Consider the following 16,029-nt stretch of genomic DNA (forward strand, 5'->3'; position numbering starts at 1 on the left):
TTTTAAATTTATTTATATCGGTTCGTCCACCCATCCCATCCAACCCAACCCCTCCCACTCAATCTGCATGCAGGCCGCTACTGATACTATCGTGCCTACCCATCACCCTAGCCAAATCCGCATTGTGATCATGCCATGCGGCTCATCGCTGTTGCTTTCGGAGCCATTATGAAGCAACCCCTTGAGTGTGGAACCTCAAGCAAATTAGGAATCCTACTACACTAATTTGATAATACTGTCTCAACAGACCCAAACAAAATAGCTTGTCTGCCTTGTTAACCACATCCAATTTCAATTGTGCTTTTGTCTACCCAAGCCCTTGAAAATTACAAAATGACAAACAGCTGTCCCACGTGTGCCTGCAGATAGTTCGATCCACCAATGACCTCCGTGTTCACCCCCAGCACAGCAATGCTAAATTACTGCACTAAAATGTTACATTATAATGCACTTATAATAAGGTGTACATTATATTTGTCGGTTTGTTACAGAATACAAGCCTGCCAAACTCTGATCAGCCTTTTCTGGGCCCATCCATGTTCTATAATGCACTTGTAATATGTCAGACGTGTTTTGCATCAGGTTTGTGACGGAGCACTCATCCTTCAAATTCTAAACCAGGCCCTAAGTCTGAATCAGCATTTTGTAAGTCTGTTTTTCTAGTGCGGCTCACACTCTAGTCTGTAGGTGTTCTTCTGTGGGGTAGTGGATGGTGGTAGCATGCATTAAAGACAGTGTCTTTCATTTGTAGGATCCATGGACACTGCGGAGCCTGCCGAGGCAGGATCCTGAATTTGGGACTTTTGGCCAGACAACACGGACAGTACCCACCACCATGGCTGGACAGAAGCCGGCTGTGAAGCACAGTTTGTCCATTATCCCCTGTTTTGTGTTTGTGGAGGTAAAGTATTCATCTCAAACCGTGCCCCAAATTCCTCCTGTCGTGTTTCTTTTTATATTTCTGTCATTTTTCTACAACATGTACCACAATGTTCTCCACCAGGGCCCTCCTTGCAGTCTATGTCACTCTTACTTACTCTGCACCCTCTACAATGCCCCCCCCCCCTTTCTAAACCCTAGGATATGTCATAGGGCTTGAGCCCTAGCAGTCCACACCTCAACATACTGATGCCACATTGGCATTTCCAGCAGCATGGGCTTCACGCCAAGTCAAGGTGGGTTTTCTTATTTAAGAGTATTGGCAGGCAGGGTCTCAGTGGTGCCACCGCCCATGTCTCCAGGTTCAAACGAGTTTCCTGAGGCATGAGAAATGATACAGAGGAAAAAAGATATAAAGAGTTTAAAGTTCAGAGGAGCAGAGAAAGATCAGTTATATGTGGAGGGAGGGTAGGAACATTTAGAATAGATAGTAGATGAGGAGTAAAAGACATGGCAGAGACTGGACTATACTAAAGAGGAATAGAGAAAAAAATAAACTGCTAAGAGCTACAGATGTGTGTGTATCCTTAAACACAGGCACACGTGGCACACAGACATAAACATATAACATTTTTGCTTCTATTGCACAAAATGCAGTGGTATAAAATTACATATTTCACAGGGCACTGTGAAATATGAATTTCATTATCGCAGTGACAGCCCCTAAACTACACGGCAGAGCATTACCATTGCCAGGCTGCCACTATTATGAAGCAAAAGAGGAACAAATTATATGGCAAGTAATTTAAATTATGCAGCAAGAAATGGCAGACTATGTGGCGAAATGCAGCACATTTTGTGTTAGTATTGCTTCATTTTTGTCCTTTTCACATGTTAACAGTGACTGGGCAAATGTTTTGTCTAATTAGTGACACATTAATACCTGAATACAGCAATAAGCAATTGAAAGGTAACGAGTCAACATTTTGTGGAGGGTATTTGACTTTACAACAACATGTGATGCAGCATTTTTAGTAGCTTTTGACCCGTTTGAAATAGAATGTTTTTTGTTAAAATCTGCAGATTATGCAGCAGTTGACGGATTATGTGGTAAATGTGGCAAATCCATAATTACACAGAAAACAATGTGGCTGAAAAATCGCATACTTCCAGAAAATGTACAAAATATAAACATTCTAATTCCAATCGGTCCTCATTGCACTTCGCAGAAAAAAAGCTTTATCAAGCACACTACCCCAAAATAAACGTTTAATATTAAAAAAACATAACCGGTCACCTGTGTAATCTGGTCCTATATTGCTATCTCAGCATTCAGGCGACATTTACAAACCATTCAGCCTTCGGTCTTGTGATTTGTGATGTCACCAGAATCCTTTGGCCAACATTGGCTCACATTAAACAGTTACCCATTATCGTATCCTGTATACTACAGATTTGCTTACTACTTTGGTACCCACTGACAAATCTGAACACAATTCGGCACCTGCTTGATGCTCCTGCTGTGTTCCTTCATCATAAATGTCATGCAAATGCGATGCATTATTTGGGGTGATTTAAATGTAGCATTTGCCATTGTAAATCACAGTAATTTTTACTGTCAGCTACAGCAAAAACTGCTGAACGGAATTACACCAAACTTGGCATGTAGGTGGAACTGAGGACCTTAAATTAGGGCTCCAGGTTTTATAGGATTCGTTGTTTTAACATTTCTATCTGTGGTTGATCACAAATATTTTGGGTCAGCCTACTTGTATTTGCCTTATGTATTTTGTGTCCTTTTAAAAAAATTACGTTATAACTAGTATATTTCCACAATTTTTAATGGATAAATAAACATTTGCACTTGAGTGTCTTAAGGGGTTTAGTGCCATGAGCAACAACACATAAAACAGCAATGCCCACCTAAGATATTAGCATTGTAGTATAAACATTGGTAGTAGACACCGGAGCTACTTAAGCTGCATTGGCAAATGTAGTCCTTTTTATTTCAATCTTCCTTATGGTCAAACCGCACAGTAATTGGCCTGGCAGTCATGGCAGACAGCGCCGAGAGTCACTCAAAAGAGCAGCTGCTTTCTGCTTTGCTCCAGTTTTAAAAAAGAATACAGACAGGGAAGCAGATTGTTTTCCATCTGTATTTATTTGTGTATAAAAATGAGCAAAAATAGGAATGCAAAACCCTTTGCTGTGGGATATTCATCAAATAGTAAGCTAAGATAGAAGTCTGGAGTACACTCAATAAGAGGCTAATATTAAGAACAAGTGGGAAGCAAAGATCAATTAAGGGGCACGAGGAGCCACAACAAGCGGCGCGGAGAAGGGCGGGGGGGGGGGGAGGGGGGGGGGCTCGGAGCAGAGCGCGCGGTGGTAAGCGCGAGCCCTTGCCTCCTTTAACTCACTGGCTGCGCCTCTGCGCCTGACGTGATTCGCTGCTACAGGAGGCAACAAAGCGTAAAAGAAAGCCATGCGGGGAAACAAGAAAAGGCAGGCGCGAGGAGGGGCAAAGGCTTGACAGGGTGCAATGAAGGGGCTTTGGGCCGCTCCAGGGACGCCCACTGCGACCCTATCCATTTCAGTCAGGCGTGCCCTCTCTTGGTGGCTGGAGCTGCTGCCCGCTGCCGTCTCCGCCTGCCTCGCGCGCCCCTCTCGGGCCCTCTCGAGTCTGTTGACCTTTACTCAAGATGGCCATGTTCTACTTCCAGGTGGTGATCATGGCGGGGACGGTTGTGCTGGCGTACCACTTTGAATACGCGGACACCTTTCCAGTGCACGTCCAGGGCTTCTTCTGCTACGACAGTGCCTACGCCAAGCCTTTCCCGGGGCCGGAGGACCTGAGCAGGGCCCCGCCGGTGCTGGTCTACTCCCTGGTGACGGTAATCCCAACGCTGACGGTAAGTGCCACTGTACTGGGTGACCAACCTTCCCACCACGCACTGCTGCGTCATTTGTACAGGTATGGTGCCTTTGTAGAGCCATGGAAGCCCTCAAGCCCCTTTCTCCCACTTTAGCAGACTTATCGCCATGTTCTGAGGTTCCCTCTGTCTCCATGGATAGAGTTCATTCTGAGGGCCCCTTCCAGCTGCATAGATAATAGAATCCCTCTGTTCTGGGGGCCCCTTCCTGCTTCCGGTGTAGTGTTATTTCTCTGTCCTGTGGGTCCATTCCTACTTCTTCGGTAGGGTTAACTCTGTGTTCTGAGGGCCCCTTCCTTCTCCGGGAGTACCCTTGCCTCGGTGTCCTGTATACCCCCTTCCCCGCTCCATAGGCAGTGGTATGTCTCTGCTCTGAGGTCATGTCCGGCTCCATGGATGTCCACAGCTCTGTATTCTGAGGGCTACTGGGGACACCTGAGGGCCCATTTGTGCGGCATAGGCAGCTGTTATCGTTGTGCCGAGGGGCCCTTGCCGCTGCTCGAGTAGTGTTATCTCTCTATTCTGAGGGCCCCTTCCCACGCCTTCGGCAGTGTTATGCTCTGCTCTGGTGCCCCCTCCCTGCTCCTAGGATCGTCTCACATCAATGTTCCAAGGGCCCTCCACAAGCAGCCTCATCTTTTCTTCCCTTTAGACCCGGAGAAGGTTCTCCCGCCCTTTTCGCCTGCTCACTATGTCCACCCAGACCCCTTGGCTCACCTCCTGTCTCTTCTGACCTCACATCAGCCTGCGCGTGCCCTGCTCCTCGAGGCGCCCTCCCTCCGCTCTCACCACCTGCTCCAGATGCCCCTCAGCTACTTGAGTTTGATGTCTGATCTAATATCAGCGGACAGTCCTCTCTGTGCCTCCCTCCTGCTCCCTCTCTGCCAGCCAGGGATGTCCCTCTGGCCCATCCCACCCTCACCCTATAGGACTAGACTCAGAGTCTAGGCCTATCTGATTCCAGTGGACAGGCCCATCGTGCTCTCGTGCGCCCAGTTCAGTCGGTAGAAGTGTCACAATGAGCCACACCTGGCCAGAAAGCCCACACTGTAGTAAATGGGAGGGGTCTGGATTGAGGGGGCCCCCAAACTGGACGCAAGCGTCAGATACCACAGACATCAATAAGGATACTTTTTTTTTTTTTTATGAAATAGTAAGCATTGCCCTCGGAGTAGTGAACAAAGTCTACAGACCTCATATCACAGCCAAACCCTGCTTCGAAACGACCCCCATGGATTAACCAAGAACTGGCGATTAGTTATTTTTTACTAACTTTTTCTGTACACTTAACGTGCTAGTTAGGTATTAGACTGCACCCAGGATGGCACAGCTTTAATTTGATCAGTAAAAAGGGAGATGGACAACCTGATAACCCCCTTGAAGCTCGGGTATCAATAATATATAAGGTAAAGTGTTACCAACGGGATTTACTTATGGGGATATTTTGGCCTGAGTTACTGATCGGATCCCTGAACTGATAGATATGGATTAAGATCTGTTTTCAGTTATCAAGAGAGTGGACAATGCATGCATTCATATTTGAATTTTGGACAGTAGTTGTGATTTGCGATACAAGATTAATGTATGTCGGGTTTTACTGATCAAAATGTCCCCAGCAACTTTATTTATTTGAATGCAAACTAAATATATGAGTTGTTTGAGTTGTCAGAGATCTCACTCTCCAATACAAAGAGTGTGATGAAGTAAGCAAAATCAGTACACTTCTCCCAGAGGATCAGGTCGGCTATCAGCCGCAGTCCATGCAGGTAACAGCGGTGGGGCTGGGTTGGGGGGGATTTTCAGGGACGATACAGAGGGAAAATTAATAGAATTTTTCCTCGGCATCGTTCCTCGAAATCCCCCCAACCCGGCCCCACCGCTGTTACCTGCACGAACCGCGGCTGTCGGCTATCAACGTTCTGAAAGAAATTTTCAATACGGTGCGCACCCTTATGTCACCTCCTATGTACCGTGGTTAAAATCTCACAAGATTTCTGCAATAAGGTGGCAGAGTTCTTCCAACCTAAGATCATAAAGATCTTTGCAGACTTCCCAGTTCCCATGGGCAGCTCAGTTGGTTCTGGGATACAGTCGCCCTGCAGCGAGGAAGGCGTGGCTTCAGAACGACCTAACCACAGTTGCTTAGCCAGGTTCTCTCCGCTGCCTGTGCCTAAAATCAAGACCCTGTTAAGTGGCACCACCTCGGGTTCACCATACGACCTTGTCTGCTCAGGGTCCTGCAGTTGGTTCCGGACATTATGGCACAGGCCATGGCGGTGATCTACTCGAAGATCCTGGAGTCTGGAGTGTACTCACAGGACTGGAAGGAGGCAGAAGTCATCCCTCTGAAGGAGAAGCCTGATGCAGACTCAAGCGATCTGACAAACTTGTACCTGATCTCTTTGTTGCCTGCTACTGCCAAGATCTTGGTGGAAAAGCCTATAAACCAGGAATTAGCCATACATCTCCTAGATCAAGAAATCCTGGACCCTTCTCAGAACAGGTTCAGTAGGAATCAAAGCACCAAATAAGAGTTCACAGCTATCATGGATTCCATTTGCAGGCAAGTAGACCAAGGTGGTACTGCTATCTTGGTTTTGCTAGACCTGTCAGCAGCCTTTGACCCCAAATCTCCATCATTGCTGCTGCAAAGGCTGCGGCAGGCCGGGTGAAGGACGTGGCCCTAAAGTTGTTGGAGTCCTTCCTGTGGGATAGAAAGATCACAGTTAGTTGCAGAGACTTCAGAGCAGCACCCTTTCAGCTTCCCTGTGGGGTTCCCAAGGGTGTTCCAAAGCCCTACCCTATTCAATTTGTATGTCACCCCTCTGGCGAAACTGGTGTGTTCTTTTGGTTTCCAGGTTTCATCCTGTGTAGATGACACCCAGATCATTGTCTCCATCTCCAATGACTGGGAAGAGGCGGCAGATACGTTTAGGGCTTGTATGCTGGAGATCAGTAGGTGGATGAGGGAGAACCGGCTCAAAATGAATGGAGAGAAAACTGAGATCATGGTGTTCGGAGTGGATAACTGAATCTGCACCAACAGTTGGTGGCCAGAAAATGTGGAACCTTACCCGCTTCAGCGGCGGCCAAAAATCTGGGTGTGATTTTTGATAACACCTTGACTCTCGACACCCAGGTTAATAGAGCTCCTGCTTCCAGATGATTTGGATCTTGTAGAAAATAATGCCTTTTCTTCTGAAAGATCTCAGGTTGTCAGTGGTCATTGCACTTATCACCTCTCGCCTACACTATTGTAATGCCCTGTATCTAAATGCCAATCAATACTCATTGAATAAGCTCCAAATCATTTAGAAGGTGGCCACACGCGTAGTTCTGGGAGTACCAAAACACTCCTCTGTCAGGGAAGGATTGAGATCTCTTATTTGTCTGACAGTAAAGAAGTGGGTGTCCTTTAAAGCTCTTCACTTGACGCACAAAGCTCTCCACTCTTAGCTGTCGAGTTATCTCATGACAGTGCTGTATTCGTATGCACCAAGGAGGCCTCTGAGATCAGCGAGACGATATAAGCTGGTGCAAGAAAGCCGGTAGGGAACATATTTCCGCAGTGGTGGCTGCCAGGCTGTGGAACTCCCTTCCTGACCAAATCAAGGCCTAATTTCGCTCTTGATTTTCTGTAAGAAAGTCCAAACGTGGCTTTTTGTGGATTAGTCCTCCCTCTTAGTGGCTGGATTGCTGAAGTTCTTTCTGCTTTGGGCTGTCACCACTCACACAGTTCTCTGCTGCTCATAGCGCTTTGATGCCTTCCGGTCTAACACGCTTTAGAAATGCTACAAATACAAATTTGTATTGTCTTGTGTACACCTGTTTCTCTACTTCTTTCTCTCAGTTTCCCTTGATTTAATGAATAGCGTGACATACTTAAGGTTAATTACTTTTGTCAATTAGTAAATTCAAGTCGAAATATTCTCATATGTAATCCCCTTAGTAGCACTTTACCTTGAATAAGACTCTAGGTTGAAGCAGGACTAGCTCAACCTCTCCTGAACGGTTTTTACAGACGAGATGTGGTCCACTGGTTAAGTTGTCAACCAGGAGTTGGGTGTACAAGTCTTAAAGCTTCCTCTGTGTGACCAGTTTGTGTGATCCTGGGCAGATAAATGTCGCATACCTAACATACCACAGCAAAAAATGCTTAGCAGCAGGTTCAGTGCTGTTGTTAAATACGTTGTAACCGGACAATTGAACGAGCAGGGGCACAATGTTTTCAGGAGTACATGAGGGAATGCCACGTCGGGCTGTAATGAATGATTTTTGCTCTGCCCTGGAGATTGTCCTATGGGGCTCTTGAATGCAGAATTGCATTGAGTACATAAGGCCGGTGGTGATAGTTGTTTTCGGGCAGTGTTGGAATTGGAGAACATTTACTCCACAAACCCATAAGTTGGGGTTTTTTAAGTTGTGGCAGAGGAAAGGGGGTGACGTCGTGAGGGGCAGAGTCTGACAGTCAATGTATACATTTATTCAAAACAAAATCTGCTGCAAAGAAATTGACAAGGACAACAAGGACAAATATGACAGCAAATCTGCTCTAGCTTACTTAATTGGTCCGAAAGAGGCTACATTTTAAAATATCTTACTTGGTTAATACCTGTTGCAGTGATTTTTGTATGCCCAGAAATTTGAGGGGATTCTATTGGTGGTAAGATAACTCTGCTGGATAATACAGGTCTGGGAGAGGTCTGTGCTTTGCCCAATCACAGTTTTGACTCATAACATAGCCTAGAGCGTTAATGTGGCTGCTGCAAAGCACATTTAGTAATATGCAGATCAGAAATATATTGTAGATAGATAAGTGGGCTACTGCTTTTGATACTGAGATCATTTTGTTACTTTCAGTTCATTCGTTGCAATTCTTCTAATATAGTACAGTGATCTATTAACCGGCATCAAGGAGCTTCATGCAAACTGTAAATCATGGGTTTAGATCCTTATTGTTGTTTCCACTATCTGTTGCTATTCTAAGATTGCAAAGAAGGGCTCCTCAGGGACTTAATAAAGTCTTGTTAGTACAGACAATCACTGTGTTACGTTTTATATCCTGACTTTGTGTTTCCCCGACCATGCACGCTTAACATATAGGGCCAGATTTACTAACATTTCTCGTAACGCAGGGCAGCAAGCAACGTTCTAGCGCTGGTGCACTGTGTGCTGCATAGCGTCAACACTGACACCCTTATGTCATGCCACAAGGGTGCCTGTGTTACAGGCAGAATTTTTTTGTGCAGGAATGGATTTCTTACAGCCCAAAATAACCCTTGGCAGCATGTATGCTACAGAATGCATCACGCATAGAAAGAGGAAGTAACAATGAGAAATAAATATATTTCTCCTTTTTACGCCTGGTTCAGGGAGGTGTAGCATTTTGGCACAATACCAGGTTTACTCACCTTAGTAAATAGAGAATTGCTTCAAAATACATGTGTGGATGCATGGGAACACCCATGTTTCTTTTTTGTGTGTAGTTTTATATAGCACAAACTTGACCAAAAGGTATCAGGAATCAGAGCGCTTTACATGAGCACCAGTTGTGTTACACAAGGACACATTCGTTTTTTGTAGGCATGGGGAGATTAAGTGATTTGCCCAGAATCACAAGAAGTTGAGCGTCATTGCCGAGACTCGAACCCAGTTCCCCGGATTGGAAATTGACCGCCCTAGCTTTATGGGTACATCCTCTCTCCTTCACCCATAGAGCACCTACCTGATGAAAAGTAATGCAAGGCAGTGCTGTGCTCTGCGTTATGTTGCTTTTTGGGCAAAATCTTAAACAAAGCCATGCAATCTGATTTGAGTGGCTTTGTAAATCTCAACTAATATTTTGCATAATGGCTGTGTCAAAAAAGTGGTATAATCAAGGCACACATGTAAGTAAAACTGGGCCATAATGTCTACAAGTATAGGCAATATATGATTCCTACACCTTTTAACCCTCTTTGTCTTAAGTAGCATTTCCTGTACATTGATCAGTCAATCAATCAGTATTTATATAGTGCAGCTTATCACCCCAGGGGGTATACAGGCGTGGAGGTATTGAAGGGCCTTAGTTGAGGAGCAAGGTCTTGAGTCCCTTTCTGAAGTTGGAGAGTGAAGGGGAGGGTCGGAGGTGGATTGGGAGGTCATTCCAGGACTTAGCGGTGAGGTAGGAGAAAGAACAACCTCCAAAGCACCTCCACCAAATGCGGGGGTCATGTGCGAGGGCGAGAGAGGCAGATTGGAGTTGTCTGGTCTGCTGGTGGAAGGTCAGGTGGTGGTTGATGTAGGAGAGTCCGGCGTTGTGAAGGGCCTTGTAAGCGTCAGTCTGCAGCTTGAACTTGCATCTCTTCTGTACGGGGAGTCAGTGGAAGCTTCTGAGATGGGGCTTGATGCTAGTTCATTTGGGGAGGATGAGGATGAGTCTGGCTGTGGTGTTCTGTAAGGTCTGTAGTCGTTTGAGGAGATAGGTTTAGGTTCCGGCGATCAGTCGGCTAGTGATGATGGCTTGAGTCACCGTTTTCCTTATGCTGACCGGGATCCATCTGAAAATCTTACGAAGCATGTGAAAGTTGTGGAAGCAGGAGGAGGCTACTGCATTGACCTGACACTTCATGGAGAGATCGTTATCCAGGATGATGCTGAGGTTGCAGGCGTGGTTGGTGGGGATAGGTGAGGGTCCAAGTCCAGTGGGCCACGAAGTGTCATCCCATGGGGAGGTGTTCCTTCTGAAGATGATCACTTCCGTCTTGTCCATGTTCAGCTTCAGGCAGTTGCATCTCTTCCAGTCAGCAATGTTAGTCAGGGCATTCTGAAAGTTGGATCTGGTGGTGGTGGTGTCTTCCGTGAGAGAGTGGATTAGTTGGGTGTCGTCAGCGTATGAGATGCTGTTGAGTCCGTGGGTGTGGATGATGACAGCCAGTGGTGTCATGTAGGTGTGAAGAGAGTGAGGCTGAGGGAGGATCTTTGGGGGACACTGCAGATGATGCTCTTGGGTTCGGAGGTGAAGGGCGGCAGATGGATTCTCTGTGTGCATCCTGTGAAGAAGGAGGTCATCCACTTGAGGGTGTTTCCTTTGATGCCAATGTAGTGGAGTCTGGTGATGATGGTGTTGTTTGAAACCGTTTTGAAGTCAGCTGAAAGGTCGAGGAGGATCAGGGCTGCTGTATCACCATGGCCAAGGATGAATCTGATGTTGCTGGTTGCCGCTATTAAGACAGTCTTGGTGCTGTGGTTGGAGCGGAATCTGGATGGGGAGGCAGCAAGTAGGTTATTTCTTTCCAGGTGATTGGTGAGCTGGTGGTTGATGGCTCTTTCCAGGGCTTTGGCTCGGGACAGGAGCAGCAAGATATGCCATTAGTTCTTGAGCTCGCTGGGGTCGGCTGAGGGTTTCTTTAGTAGGGGTTTAACCTCTGCGTGTTCCCAGACAACGAAGAAGGTGACAGCAGTAATGGATGCGTTGAAGATGTTGGTGAGTGCGCTGCTGATGTTTTTCTGTCGTAAATTGAAGGCGTTGTGGGGGCAGGGGTCTGTCGGTACTCCAGAGTCAATGGAAGGCATGATGGCCGAGGTGAAGTGCGGGTTGAGCGGTGTCCAGTTAGTAAAGGGGCTGTGGGAGTTGTCGGTGTGTGTCAGGAGGTGGCAGAGGTCAGTAGATTGTGGGTCAAAGTTGCGGTAGATGCTATCTTGTTGTGGAAGTGGTCTGCAACGGAGTCACAGAGGGCTTGGGCGGGGCTGATCGTGGTCTCCTCTTGCATCTACACTTGTATGATTTTTGGTCTATGTGTGTGATGTAAAGTGCTCTGACACCCTACAAAGGGATGAGTAGCGCTATAAAAGAGCTAAATAATTAGAAGGTGATATTTAAATGAATCAATCAATCAATTAGGGAATTGTAAGCGTGCTACTCACCCGTGAGGGTCTCAAGGTGCTGGGGGGGTGGTCCGCAGATCTGTTTAGCTGAAGAGCCAGGTCTTGAGGGTCTTCCTGAAGGTGTTCGGGGAGGGGGCACATCTGATGTCTGCCGGTAGCTCGTTACAGGTCTTGGCTGCAATGTGAGAGAAGGATCTTCCGCCTGCTCTGGCTCTGTGGATGCGCAGGTTTTCAGCCAGTGCGAGGTTGGAAGATCAGAGGTTTCTTTTGGGTACGTGGAAGTTGATTCTGTCGTTGAGGTATTTGGGTCCGTTGTTGTGTAGGCATTTGTAGGCGTGAGTGAGGATTTTGAAAGTGACTCTTTTCTCCACGGGGAGCCAATGGAGACTTCGTAGGTGTTGACTGATGTATTCGTGTCGGTGGATGCCGAGGGCGAGTCTGGCGGTTGTGTTCTGTATTGTCTGGAGTTTGCGGAGTATGGACTTGTTGATGCCGGCGTATAGTGCGTTTCCATAGTCCAGTCTGCTGGTGATGAGTGGGTGGGTGACTGTCTTCCTTGACTCAGGGGGGATCCACTTGAAGGTCTTGCGGAAGATGCGGAGGGTGTTGAAGCAGCTGGAGGTGACGGCGTTGACCTGTCGGTTCATGGTGAGTGATGAGTCGAGTACAGTGCCGAGGTTCTTGGCGTGGTCTGAGGGGGTAGGTGGGCTTCCGAGGGCAGCCGGCCACCACGTGCTGTCCCATGCAGAAGGGATGGTACTGAGGACGAGGACTTCTGTCTTCTCGGCATTGAGCTTCAGGCAGCTGTTGGTCATCCAGACTGCGACGTCTTGCATTTCTTTTTGGAAGTTGAGTTGGGCAGTGGTGGGGTCTTTGGTGAGGGAGAGGATGAGCTTGGTGTCGTCGGCGTAGGATACGATGTTGAGGCCGTGTTGTCGGACGATGGCTGCGAGTGGGGCCATGTAGATGCTGAAGAGGGTGAGGCTCAGGGATGAACCCTGTGGGACTCCGCAGGGGATTTTCGTGGGGTCGGAGAGGAAGGGTGGGTGTCTGATTCTTTGGCTTCTTCCGGTGAGAAATGGTCGGATCTAGTCCAGGGCTGTTCCTTGTATGCCTGCGTCGTGTAGTCTGGCGACTAGTGTGCGGTGGGAGACGGTGTCGAAGGCCGCTGATAGGTCGAGTAGGATGAGGGCTGTGGAGTGGCCTTGGTCCAAGAGGGTGCGGATGTCATCTGTGGCGGCGAGTAGGGCGGTCTCTGTGCTGTGGTTGCTTCAGAATCCGGATTGGGATGAGTCGAGGGTGGCGTTCTCTTCAATGAATCGTGTCAGTTTCCTGTTGACTGTTTTCTCTGCAACTTTGGCTGCGAAGGGGAGGAGCGAGATGGGCTGATAGATCTTGAGGTCGGTGGGGTCAGCTGTGGGCTTCTTGAGCAGAGGTCTGACTTCTGCGTGCTTCCAGTCGTCTGGGAAGGTGCCTGTTTTGAAGGTGGTGTTGATGGTGCGTTGGAGTTCGGGTGCGATGGCGGCTCTGTGGTAGATGTCAGGGGGGCAGGGGTCGGTGGGGGCCCCCGAGTGGATGTTTTTCATGGTCGAGGCAGTGTCTTCGGCCGTGATCGGTGTTCAGTTGGAGATGGTGGGCTGGCTGGTTTTTCTGGGAGCCGTCTGTGGCGCCTGGTGGATGGTCGATGAAGTTGTCATAGAGGTTTTTGATCTTGAGGTGGAAATAGGTTCCAAGCTTGTCGCAGAGGTCTTGGGATGGGGTGATGTCTGTGGCTTCGCTGCGTGGGTTGGTGAATTCTTGAATGACACTGAAAATTTCGTTGGAGTTGGCCAGGATTTTGTTGTGGATGAAGTTCCTCTTAGTGCCACTGATCTGGTTGTGGTAGTCCATCATGGCGTCCTTGTAGGTGGTGTGGTTTTCGGTTGCCTTGGTGTTTCTCCAGTTCTTCTCCAGGCGTCTGCAGGTTCGTCTGGCTTCTTGGAGAGCGGTGGTGAACCAGGTGGCTTTCCTGGGGCGTTGTTAGTCGGGGTTGCCTAGCGGGGCGAGCTCGTCTGCGCAGTCGGAGATCCAGGTGTGGAGTTCTCTGGCTGCGTCGTTTGTGTCGGGTGCCCATGTGTGGTTGTCTCGGGTGAAGGTGGAGATAAGTTTCTCGTCGGTAACCTTGCTCCAGTTCTTTCTTGGTGGGCGTGGGGCTGGTTTGGGTGCCTTGGGTTTGTTGATGACGAAGAGTCCGCAGTGGTAGTCGGTCCGTGGCGGCTGCGTTGTCTGGCTGAATTGGACTCTGTTTCCTGTCGCGAAGATGGGGTCGAGGGTGTGTCCTGCTCTGTAGGTCGGTGTGTTGACAAGTTGTTTAAGTCTGATGCTGGCGAGGTTGTCACGAAGGATAGTGGAGTTGGGGTCGCTGGGGTTGTCGAGGGTGAAGTTCAGGTCTCTAATGAGTATGTAGTTTGTTGAGGCGATGGCGTGTGGTGCGATGAAGTCGGTGATGGTGGTGGCTAAGGGTGTTCGGGGGCTGGGAGGTCTGTAGACAAGGGTCCCTCGGAGTGTGGCTTTGGGGGTGGTCTAGATCTGGAAGTGCAGGTGTTCGGCAGAGGGGAAGGTTTCGCTGGAGGTGGTGAGGCGGAGGGTGTTCTTGTGGGTGATGGCGAGGCCCCCTCCTGGGTTGTTGTGGCAGTCTTTCCTCTGGATCTTGTATTTGTCTGGGATGCCGGTGCTGATGTTGGGGGCGAAGGATGCGTTGGTCCAGGTCTCTGTAAAGAAGGCGATGTCGGGCGAGAGAGAGTCGAGTAGGTTCCAGATTTCCATGGCGTGTTTGTGTACAGAGAGTACATTGAGGAGGATGCATTTTAGGGTGTCGCCGGTGCTGGCGTCAGCGGTGTTGGAGGCCGGGGTGGCAGAGAGGGTCTGGTGGCAGTGGAGGCAGGAGAACTGGTCGTCTTCGGCGAGGCCTGTTGGCATTCTCTAAGTCTTCCAGTGTTGAGTGCGAGGAGGGTGGTGGTGTCATAGCAATGGGTAATGGGAGGTCCAGGGTTCCTGCCACTGGCCGCGGTCGGGCGCAGACAGGGTTTGCCTTTGGCAAGCCTTCGGCGCGCCCGCTGATGGCGTCCGCTGTGCAACAGCGCAGCGGCCACCATTAAGTAGGGGAGGTGGGAGGGAGGAGAGGCTGGGAGGGGGGAGCGGGGGAATTCCGGGGGAAGAATTCCCGGGGGGAATTCCAGGGGGGAGGGGCCGCCGGGGCAGCAGCGGCGAAAGGCGAAAGGAACAGGCAGACACGGGAAAATAAAAACAGTGGTGGAATTAGAGCAAGACACAGATAGGCACAATAACAGTGGCACAACAGAGAAAAATTAAGAAAAAAAATGGCTGAGAAATGTTACAGTGGTTGCAGGCAGTCTGGTCCCAGTTGGAGCGGGCAGCAGAAGCTGGAGCGGACAGCAGCCTCGAACCACCCAAGGAGGAGGTAGGGGTCTGGAGGCAAGAGACAGCACAGCAGAGATGCGGGGAGAGAGTGGACCTAGACCGAGGGTCTGAGTGATGAATATTTGTGTAGTTACTCATGCACACATAAATCTTGCGTTTGTACAGTGTATGCATATTTCTTACATAGGGGTGTTGAACAAAGTCAAAAACTTGCCTCCAAGTCATAGTTTTACTAAAGTTCTTGTGAAGGGGTAAACTGTGTGCCTTTGTTTTCTTCCATTGCATTGACATCTAGGAATTAGGCACTAGATGGCTCCTAGCCAGAATGATACTGGAAGAAAGCAGGTCTGATGGGTCTTTGAATCAGGCCTTTGTTTGTGCTAGCTGCAAGTGAAAAGAAGAAAGCCCCCTCCTTGCTTGCAGGTTGGTGCACTAAGTGGAATGCAGACAATGTGCGGGCACTGCTAAATTGTGTTCTGGTGTCGCAAAATGAAACCTGGATGAACTCATCATGTTTTCCTGCAAGAAGTAGCTGCCGGAACAAGGATCTGGCGCATTTCCCCTACTTTCCAGCACTGTTTTCGGGGAATAGTTGTTGTCACAATGCTAAGGAGGTTGGGGCAGGGTGAGATAAATATGGGGTGATGGTTGGTGAGGATGGTGGTAGGCAGTGGGTTCTAAGGAATGGGCTTTAGTAGTGGTGGAACTGGAGATGGGATAGTGGTGAGCAGGGGCGTAACACAAGCCCCTGCAGTGCAGGGGCCCTCACCATTCCGGTGATTCCCATTCAGGTCAAGGTCAATGAATAGGAGATCTGGGAGTCTCAGGACCCTCTCCTTACATCGTGCAGGGGACCACCATCATTTTGCATTATGTCTTTAGTGGTGAGGTTGGTAGAGTTGGTGGGGGTGAAGATAACAGATGGTATTGG

The 16,029-nt window shown here is 48.6% G+C and overlaps 1 protein-coding gene across 2 annotated transcripts in view; it reads left to right on the forward strand.

Moving 5' to 3' along the window:
- PLPPR2 (phospholipid phosphatase related 2) overlaps positions 1-16,029 on the forward strand; it is a 118,102-nt gene that overhangs the window by 11,029 nt on the left and 91,044 nt on the right. For both annotated transcript variants that reach the window (XM_085600540.1, XM_085600541.1), the window contains exons 2-3: positions 752-901; positions 3,603-3,791. In XM_085600540.1, coding sequence (XP_085456666.1) covers positions 836-901; positions 3,603-3,791 — 255 coding nt within the window. In that variant the 5' untranslated portion in view covers positions 752-835. The remainder of the gene's footprint in view (positions 1-751; positions 902-3,602; positions 3,792-16,029) is intronic.

Source organism: Triturus cristatus, chromosome 4_2 (genome assembly GCF_964204655.1).
Source record: "Triturus cristatus chromosome 4_2, aTriCri1.1, whole genome shotgun sequence".
Classification (NCBI taxonomy): Eukaryota; Metazoa; Chordata; class Amphibia; order Caudata; family Salamandridae; genus Triturus; species Triturus cristatus.